We start from the raw sequence: 10,948 nt of genomic DNA, 5'->3' as shown, positions 1-10,948 counted from the left end.
AAAGCATGAATGAATGGCACACACTGAAAGGTTTTTATGTTGCTTTACTTCAGCTAGGGGACAGCTTGAAGGGAGAGAATGATGCTTCAGACAGAAAGGACATAAAAAAACCTTTCATTTGCTCCACAGAACTTCACGGAGCACAAAAGCTGCATGGGAAGTTTTTGATAGAATGTATCACAGTTAAAAGTTATAATAGATGCCAATAACACCAGATGCTTAGTGACCATTTAAATTTAAAATTCCATTTTTGTTTTCACTTCTTGATTTGTAACCTGCAGTAAGTGTTAATTAGCACTCCCTCATGTATTTTTATATATACAACCTTGTGGTTATATAAATATATATATAACATGGAACTGGAATGGGTTGCCCAGGGAGGTTGTTGATGCCTCATCCCTGGAGGTTTTTAAGGCTAGGTTGGATAAGGTTTTGTGCAGCCTGATCTAGTGGGAGGGTTCCCTGCTCATGGAGGGTTGGAACTAGATGATCTTCCATTTTTGTTTTCACTTCTTGATTTGTAACCTGCAGTAAGTGTTAATTAGCACTCCCTCATGTATTTTTATATATACAACCTTGTGGTTATATAAATAGATATATAACATGGAACTGGAATGGGTTTCCCAGGGAGGTTGTTGATGCCTCATCCCTGGAGGTTTTTAAGGCTAGGTTGGATAAGGTTTTGTGCAGCCTGATCTAGTGGGAGGGTTCCCTGCTCATGGAGGGTTGGAACTAGATGATCTTAAGGTCCCTTCCAACCTTAATGACTCTATGCTACATATCTATTTATAACCTTATATCTACATAACTTTAATTGCTTACAACCTCCAACGTGTTGGGCAGCAAGGACAAGCCCTGCACCTGCAGAGGGCTGGGGCCAAGGAGTAATGTGGCAATTGAATGGTTGCAGAGGTGCTGCTCACCATGCTGGGTGAAGAGGTCACTGTGAACGATCTCGATCAGGCAGTGGAGCTTCTGGACCGTCAGGCGGCTCACGGGCACGTTCAGGATGAACTCAGTGAAGAGCTTGCTAAGTACAAAGGTACAAATAAAAACACATTCATCTCCAAAATATCTTAAAAAGCAAAAAAATCCAGCAGCACAAAAGACCAACTACATACTTTGGGACAAAGTAATTTCTTCCCAGACACAGAAGAAAAGTTCAGGATTCCAAAGAAATGTCAGTTGTCTTGAATGTGTCTTTTTGTGTCTTTTCTTCTGCCCTCTCCCTTTTATCTCAGCTTTACACTCTTTTCCCATGTTTTATTTAAGGTTTTAGATTTAACACACTAATAATGGAATAATACACAACCATATCAAGGCAAAAAAAAAGTGGTAGTTCATGTTAGAAGCTTTCACCAACAAAAAAAACCCCAAAAATAACCAAAACCAAAAGGACCCCACAAACACATATTTTAGGATAATAAGGGACAGTCATGCTCATCACCTGAGATTCCATGAAATACACATTTTTAAAAGACTTTTCCATCACTTTGAATTGCTCCCTAAAATCCTGGAGTTTTAGTTTTTCCCATTAAGCCTTCACTTCTAAGTATTATTCCATCAAATTAAATACTCTAAGTGACAGAAAAACTGTCAGTCGTGCTTGGAGTACGAGAGGCCAAGTCCTAGTATTTTTCATTTTGTATAAAGTCTCAGAACTTGTGCTATCACAGATCAAAATTATTATTTAATCCAGAAACCCTTTACAAAGAGTTTCCTTGGGCCACCAGAAGCAGGAGTGTACATGTAAAGTGCTTCCAGCACAGACAGGCAGCAGCTGCCAGCTTCCTCAGCCCACTGCCATCTTAGACTGAGGTTACTCTTCATTATTTTACTTCTTCTTGCTTTCATTTTCCTCATTTTGACAAGCCAGAACACAGAAATAAAATAAAAAAACCCCAAACAACAAGATATAGAAGAATTTGTGCAGTCAAATTAGATTTAAACAGGAGTTTTTCCCAACTTAACAACTTGTAATAACACTGAGAAAGAGAAACTGATGTTTTTCCCTCTAAAAGTTTTTCTGAAATACTAGTTCTGATTTGGTTTCTTTATTTTTTCCCAAATACCTTCCTACTGCCCTATTTACTAACAACATCCCTGTGTTTATCAGCTACTGAGATGCTGATCCAGCAACAGGGTTCACTGACTAGTTAAGTATAGTAAATTTGTACTCCAAGGAGAGAAGCAGCAAGTACACAGCTTAGAAGTTCTAATGTCTGTTGCCTCATCAGTAATTCTTGCTATGTCTTGACATGATTGTACTCAACAAAATGGCAAAGTTTGTCAAGACACTTGTCACACCTTAATGCTGTGCATGTTACTTGAAAAAGAGGTTGTTAGAATAGCCTTAAAAATGTGTGCAAGGAAAACAGATAATAAATCCAAAGTGATGAAGCAGTGCAGGTGATCATATTTCATTGCCTCTGTATACATTTTTATATATGTGTGTGTGTGGATGTATATATAAATACATGCAGGTAAAATAAAGATCTAGATAAAGGTCACAGTGCACATACTCTTAACTTTACTCACCTAAGTTCTTTGGGATCAAATACTAATTTCACATCATTGACAATAGCTGGCAAATATTTCAGTGCTGCCCCCTAAAAAAAAAAATATAAGCAACAAATTAATAAGACTTAAATTCATTTGATTTAAAAGCTGAGGAAAGGTGGCAAGAAGAGATTGGCTTAATTATTTGTGGCTTCAGCAGAATCCCCCTGGCTTGCTTTAACATAATCTTTTTGGGGTCAATTACCTACACTGAAACTCAAGAAAAATGAAACATTTAGATTTAAGAGACTTAAAAGACAGAGGCAGGAAGGATCAGCAAACTGGGAAAACTGACAACTTAGACCAAAATGAGAGTTCCTTGCAGTATGTTCTAGAAACCTTTTGGTGCATCAGCACACACCACAAAACTAAGTCATGTTCCTCTAATAATTTTTTCCCTATCTCCTGGAGACCTGGAGAGGCACTTTCTCTTCACCCTCCTCATCAGCCATGCCCAAGATGTGAGGGTTTGATTTTTCCCTCCACTAAAATGAAACCAAAAATGCACAATTGTCATTTGCCCCTGCAGTAAATTCTTGGTAGCCACTAATGGAACTACAGTTCTTTCCAACGCCCCTTCAACTTGTTGTCACTCCATGTCAGAGCACAGAATGAAAGGATTCAGCAGATACAGATGTTTCATGTTTTAACTACTCATAGTAATTTTAACTAATTTTATCTCTCTATTTCTTAGTAACCATTAGCAGTTATTTCTTTCTAGAGCAAACATTATCTTACAGGCATGAAGAGCAAAAATCTGTAGCTACAAATTACTGCCCAGCAATTAAAGGACACACTTTGGGTGAGACAATAGTAAATGAACCTCTCCTTACACCACAGACAAAAATCACTTGGTCTACACAGTCATTTCAAATCAGATAAAGCTGGGTAGTTTGTTTTTCTTCATTTGCAAATGGCTTTAAATGCCCTGTTTCAAATAACAGGAGAGAAAATCTTCTACCTAAGTGCCCTAAGGCAAAAGTCTTAGGTTTTCATCTTAACCTCATCAGCTCATCCACAAGCAATTTTTTTTAATGAGGTTCCTCAAATTCTTGTGTACCCTGAGCACCAGACTAGGGAAAAATACACTATAATTGCAATATGCACTACACCAGCCTGACGTAGTTTATCTTTGCATTTCATTAGTAATACCAAACAGTTTGATTATAAATGTATTTTTGCCTCAAGAGGGGGAATGGTTTATGGCCCATATGGGGCATTTCTGGTTTGGGGTTTGATGCTCAGCATTTGCAGCTTCCATCAACGAGAGCACCACGTGCTCCCTACCCTTTTCAACTAGGAGGAAAACAAACCCTTACACTTCTCTCTTTTAATCAATTCTTTTCTAGTCTGAAGCCCATGTGATTATACTACACAACTCCAAGGTCAGAGGCATCCAGGGGACCACAAGACCCTGTTTGGCATCAGGCAACAGTAGGAAGAGCCATGGGGAACCAGCCTTGAGGAGCAGTGCCTTGTAGATAAACACAAAACCCCTTGTCCATTGCCAGACACCTACACTTCCCTGCCACAACCCCAGTAATTTAAAATTGAATTCCACCACTCCTGAGTGGATGAGGTCAAGTTTTTTATTACAGTCACAAAGGACATCTTGGTTCAAGTCGCTAAGCAAAAAAGGGGGGGGGAAGTTTAGAATCCACTCTCAAATACTTTGCCTTCCCAGCTAAAAATACAAGTACCATTAATGATTAATACCTACTATTTTAGAGCAAAGTTCAAGTATATTATGCACTATAATTATTTTAATTAAATCATTAGCATATCTTTGGATAAGATTAGCAGAGGTATCAGCGATACAAAATACGCCTTCTCTTGAATAATGGATGAAGCAGTTATTAATGTATCTATTTCTCAATAAAAATGCAGATCAAACTTATTTTGGTGAAATCATTTAAGTAAGCATATGTCCAGCACCCATTCAGGCAATTCTTTTCTCTAGATTGTAAAGCACTATTGGATTCTGTAGGGATTTTATAAGCTTTGCTACACCAGTGTCACATGTACACAAGGGGCTTAGAGTGACTGAAAATCACCCCAAAAATATCACCCATCCTGGAGAACACTGGGCTATACCAGCTGAGCAAATTTCTGTTTTAAAGAAGTTAAAATAGCACAAGATTAAAACTTCAGTGCACACTGTGCTCATCTCTAACCAGCTCATTCATTCCTCTGCAAGGTGAATACACACATTTCTTTTTCACAGAATATTCATTATTACAGAAATCTTGCCAACAAAGAATGAAATGTTTAAGGGGGGACCCACAGCACAAGTTCAATACTCTCCTCAAATCCAGTCTCTCAAGGAAAACTGAGTAAATACTCAACATTTCACACCAATATTCACTCAAACAATAACAATAAAAGGTGCTGTGCCACAGCACTGATCTCTTGTAGGTGTTCGCTAGTCATTAAAAAAGCTGTGACTTTTTTTACCTGCTGAAGCATCCACAGAAGCAAAGTGTTGGGGGGTGCGGGGTGACTTTTGGATTTAAAACTCACCAACAGTCTCTGCTTCTACAGAATGAACTCTTCAGGAGGGAAAGAAACCTGCCCAATAACTTCAAGCATCCAGGGCAGGACGTTTGCCAACCCTTGTTGACCACCGTTTAAAAAGCAAAAAGCAAAACACATCAATGGGTGAGACACAAATTTCAGAGCTTTCCATTTCATAGTCCATTTAAGCTGTCAAGCTTGATCATCAGACACTTCCACGTATGCTTAAAGGACTCCTTACATGCTCAAAAATCAAGCTCATAGCTGTAATTATGCAAATAGTCCCATTATGTGCACGCTTATGTGTTTTGATGGATGAGGACTCTAATGACCAGTTATAAACTGCTGCCATCGCTGTGTTTTTATTTGCTTATCATTCAAATGCATGTAGCAATAAATGTTTAGTAACACATACTAAAAAAAGGAGCTTGCATTTTATATCTTGAATTAAAATTTCACACTGTGCTGGCACAATCATTAAAATTGACACTTTAACGGTTTAAACGAAGCACAATCAGGTAAAACTATTTACAACATCAATTTAAAGCCTACAGTTGCAACAATTGTCAGCCATTAAGACTTGACTTCATGGACAAACCAATTGAAGTTTAGTATATTAATATTTAAAGAATATTGGGGAAGTATATTTCCCAATTTCCAGTCTCAACTGACTCAGTTACATGACACTGCATGATCACACAGGCAGGCTCTGCAGCCCCGTGATGAAATCTGCATCTGTGTAATCCAGAGGTCTACTGAAATAACTTGCTGCTGATATTAACTCCTGAGAAAGAGCAGCTCTCACTGTAGATTTTATCCTGTTAGAAGCTGCAGCTGAAAGTAGATCTTTTGTTAGCAGTAGCACAACTGCAATGCTGGTTATTCCCAGGATACTGGAATACGTAAGTGAGGAATATTAAATTCAGCAGATAAAAAAACCTGCTCTCATCTTCTCACAGAACACCAGGAAAAAAACAAATAAGCAATTTGGTTTGGCTTTTGTTTGTTGTTGGGTTTTTTCCCCACTGAAAGCATTAGATTACTTTCTCCTCCTGATCAGCACTCGACAAAGGTTCAAATTCCCCATTTCTGCAGGAAGCACTTGGCAAACTAAGCCAGAATCTTCATCTCACAGATATACTGTGATGCCTATTACACCTGAAAATTCAAAACAGCATTAGGGAAAACACAACAAAGAAGAACTTTAATTCTCTGATTTTTACTCAAACAGGTTTTTGCAATAATTGCCATGTGACCACATTAGATAAACACCCAAGGCTGGAAATACCAGTCTCACACACTTAGTCAATAATTATAGTTTCCAGCTAGGCTGCAATAAAAATGTTACTGCCCAAAGGGGCTTCTCTCTTTGTGGAAAACAACTGACAAATTATTACTACCTTTATCAAGCTACAAAATCATTCATGATAAGTACTAGAAAGCACACAAATAAAAAAGCACAGGGGAGGAATAGAAAAGAGAGGGAGCAGCAAAGCGACAGCGCATCAGATGAATAATGGATATGTTTTCCCTGCTGCTGAGTTGAAGTTCCTTGTACAGTCACTGTTACATTGACTGTCAGGGTGATTTTGGAATTTGTTGGTTTGTTTTTTTCCTGGGATGTGATTCACATGCCAGCCAAGGACTGGTGTGACATCAACACATGCATGTCGGCCCATGAGCTGACACAAAGTACCTCTTGATATTGTGTCTCATCCCTTTCTTCTTCCTCTCCTCACCACACAAACCACAAACATAAATGTGGTCACACTTCCCCTTTATGGACATCCCATCCACATAGAAAAGGTATCACAGCACAGCCAAAAGACACAGGTATGAAAAGAACCATTAACTGACACTCACTACATGACCCAGCTTTGTAAAGAGGTGGGTGCTGGTTTCTTCTCACAAGTGACTGGTGATAGAACAAGAGGACATGGCCTCAAGCTGCACCACGGGAGGTTTAGACTAGATATTAGGAAGAACTTCATCACTGAAAGGCTTGTCAGACACTGGAACAGGCTGCCCAGGGAGCTGGTTGAGTCACCATCCCTGGATGTGTTTAAAAGTCATCTAGATGTGGCACTTGGGGACATGGCTCAGTGCTGGACTTGGGAGAGTGGGGTTAATGGTTGGACTCTGTGATATTGAAGGTCTTTTCCAACCTAAGTGATTCTGTGATGCAGTTGAGAACATTGAGCAATGTCTTCCTTAATGCAACACAGAAATAAAAGCAGTCAATGGTAAATGAAAACAAAGCAGCATGAAGTACAGCAAAGCAGTCTTGCAACAGCAGAAAATACTTTTATCCCATTCTTGGATTTACACTAACAAGGAACGTAAAAAATTAGTAGCAAAAGTTTATTTACATTTAGGAAAAGTGCAATATTAACTTAAGTTTGCAAACAATTTGTTCAAGCTAATGACAAAATGCCTTCTGAAAAGCATACTATAGTTTTTGTCTTTAACTTCATCTCTTTGTATTACATAAAAGCAAAAATATTTCACTTAAAAATGTCATTTTCTCTAAGTCATTCCTGTCAAACAGCATGCCTAGTCTTTTAAGCATAAACTCTTTGCCAAATACAATATAGTCTTACTAACTCTTTTCTTTGATGAAGCAATACATCTGTTTTTCCTAAATCAATGTGTCCATTATTTTAATGTTAATTTTCATCTTTTGTGTCATTCAACACAACACACCTGCCTTCTACACACTCATTATCCTGGATCCATTCTACTTAACTCAGCAGCCCAGACAAGTTAAACCCAGTCAGCAGCTGGATGAAAATTTCTAGGAAAGCCTACATACTATTTTTCAATTCTACAGCACTCACTTGTAATCAAATCTCAACTGAACCAGCACCTCTGGCACAAAATTTGCTGTTGAACAGCACAGAGCATGATCACAAGAGGTGTTGGCCTCTTCTAGAGATCGTTGTATTTGTGCCAGAGCAAGAACAGACTTTCCCATATAGGTTCTAAAAGACACAAACCTCAGTCCATGGTTGCATTTTGTTCCTCCACTAATTTTAAATAATGGTTATCAAGTATTTAACCTGTTGGAAAAGTCCTGCAGACTAATGCAGTCTCTTGCTTTCCTCCTCAGTACCTCAGCAGCTTGTAATGTGTTTTCTGTCTTAATTTAAATACTTCTCTGTGGCTTTAGCAATAAATGCTTAATATCAGCAGGAGGAGTAAGGTAGGGACACTGAGAAATATGCATCACGTGTTAAAATCAAGAAGGTTTATTTAAAAGCCACATAGAAGAGAATTTGCATTAGTGAAATGTTAGCATCTTCCCCCACAGCCCCTTGTGGTCACGTTACAGGATAATTTTATACACACACCTACTATCAAGATCACAAAGCAGAGAAAACTAACTGGGCTACCAGCCTTTCATTTTTCAGTCATCCTGAACAGCACTAGGAAGTCACACACAGCAGCAAACATTGGAGCAAAGAACCCTGCTGAGAAAAGCTCAGCTCCCCCACACAAACACAGCCCAAACCAGCCAGTCCTCATAAATTCCATGCAGCTGCTTCAACCACCCTTGTTTCTAAGAGATGCAAGAATAAATTACTAGGAAACATTTGCATTTTTATCTAAAACTTGAAACATCATGCTAGGCTTCAGCTGAGCTCCTGCTTAAACACTGAAAGATTAAGGAAATAATTAACATGCACCAATTAACAGAAAATAGGAATAAAACCAGGTGAAGTCATTACACTTATAACCATTAAAAATATGAGCACATACAAAATGCTGCACACCTTAATCAAGTTGTTCTTAAACTCAAGCTGATACTTGAAAAACCAAGTTTAGTCTCTCTACTTCTCAAGCTGTTCCTGCAGCACAACCAGGCATCACAAAGGTTTGTTAGTAAGAGGAGGACCAGAAATACTGGTCAGTTCAAATCACTGTTTGAATTTCCCTCTCCACTTGGGACAACTGCACACCTGCAAAAAACCCAAATCAAGTGCAGAAGGTGTCCCTGGAATGCCTGCCTCTGAAGCAGTCAATGCTGACACACAAAACCCCCTCACCATTCTATTTAGTCAACTATATAAAAAAACCAACAAACTGCAGAGTTTTCAACACTGTAATTTATATCACACCAGCTTCTCAAAGTCAAACCTATAGGATTGACTATTGTTGCCCTTATAGCATAGGATGAAAGTGTTTCTTCTTCATTCTTACACCTTAAATGTTTTCATTGCAACATATTTGCCTTCAGTAAGTGATCCAAATGCTTGTAAAACTCTGCTTAAATTATGTTCCAAGAATCTATGGATTTTTATGCATTTATTGTAAATATATGATGTTGAAGCACTACAATTAAAATTTAAAATAACTTTTTAATAATGCTTCTCATTTGTTTTTGCTTTGCAATAGCAAAAGCTCACAAAAAGAAACAGACCTTTACACTCTGGGCAAGAAAAAAAACCAACAAACTTTTTCTTTCCATGTGCTAAACCAGCCACTACAAACACCACCCTAAGGAGTAGGGGAGCAGTTCTGACCTCTCCCCTCTGAGGGGGGGAGCAGTGATGAACAACCTTAAATCCTTGTACAATTCATACAGTTTTCTTTTGAGAAAACTTCTTTTTTTTGTTCAAATGTAGCCAAACCTTTAAAAAATTCTAATTTAAAAAAGGGCCAATTTAAATGCAAATTATTAAGCAACTCAATACCTGAGTTACAGTCAGAAACAGCTCATCAGCTTCCAGAAGGACATCAATATTTGAATAGATAAAGAGTAATTCTTGCTAAGAACATAAGGCTGCATTCACTTGCCCCCACAGTGTCAGCTCAAAGGCTGCTCTCTTAACAGGGAGGCTGGGGAAAAAAAAATAAGTGAGTATAACCTGCCCAAAAAGGAAAGCTGCAAACATTTCAGAAACACTTTCCAGTGGCATTTCTGCTTCCTGTTGATAAACTATCAAGACAGATTATGATTTTTGCAAGGAGAAATAGAAATAATTCACATGTGTGAATTAAGCATCTTGTTTAATGTGAAGCACCTTAATTTTCTATGTAGGTCTTTTCAACTTCTTATCTCTGCAAACAGACTTATTTTGTACACAGCTATTTAGCCTCCCCAATATATTAAAAACAGTAAGAGAAGCCTGAAACTACTACAGCTAGATCTGCTGATCTTAACTGCACAACACAGGGACCTAGCAACTTGTCTGCTCACCTTCATTAGTCTTCTACAAAACTTCATAGAATCCCAGGCTGGTTTGGGTTGGAAGGGACCTTCAAGATCACCCAGTTCCAACCCCCCTGCATGGGCAGGGACACCTCCCACTAGACCAGGTTGCCCAGGGCCCATCCAACCTTGTCTTGAACACTTCCAGGGATGGGACATCCACAACCTTCCTGAGAGACCTGTTCCAGCATCTCACCACCCTCACAGGAAAGAATTTTTTCTAATGTCCAACCTGAATCTCCCCTCTTAAAGCTTCAGACCATTACCAACCTCAGCAGAGTACCCAGTAGCAAAAGAAACCCTCACTTTGCCACACTAAGGGCTTGTACAGCCCAGCTCTTGGGCTTCAGGAGATGCCATTCACAGTTTCTGTGGTCCATTCCCCTCCTGGCTCCTCTAGCCTCCTTTAGAGGCTTCATCTCTACCCGTCCCTTCAGAACATCTATGCACCTGGGGTCTACTCAATCTGCCTGACCTCCTTCTGGGCCTGCTGACCCTCTCTGCCTCCATAACCCCCTGTGACAGCAAGTGTTAGGAATGAAAACTCCTTTTTTCACTTGTTTCAAATTAACCTCCTGCTGATGCCAGTGAGCACCCTATTCCTTGCACTGTGGGATTTGGTGCAGAAGAGTTTCACAGACAGCTCACCTGCCAGGAAGGGGC

At 39.1% G+C, this 10,948-nt stretch overlaps 1 protein-coding gene across 1 annotated transcript in view; it reads right to left on the bottom strand.

Moving 5' to 3' along the window:
- The window catches only part of DOCK1 (dedicator of cytokinesis 1), a 298,906-nt gene that overhangs the window by 220,259 nt on the left and 67,699 nt on the right, over window positions 1-10,948 (bottom strand). Inside the window, exons 25-26 of the mRNA XM_010001879.1 lie at window positions 2,539-2,609; window positions 924-1,030 (exon numbers count right to left, since the gene is read on the bottom strand). Coding sequence (XP_010000181.1) covers window positions 924-1,030; window positions 2,539-2,609 — 178 coding nt within the window. The remainder of the gene's footprint in view (window positions 1-923; window positions 1,031-2,538; window positions 2,610-10,948) is intronic.

Source organism: Chaetura pelagica, unplaced genomic scaffold (genome assembly GCF_000747805.2).
Source record: "Chaetura pelagica isolate M959 unplaced genomic scaffold, ChaPel_1.0 scaffold477, whole genome shotgun sequence".
Lineage (NCBI taxonomy): Eukaryota > Metazoa > Chordata > Aves > Apodiformes > Apodidae > Chaetura > Chaetura pelagica.
The sequence above is the reverse complement of the archived record's forward strand: the minus strand, read 5'-3'. Positions and strand labels throughout refer to the sequence as shown.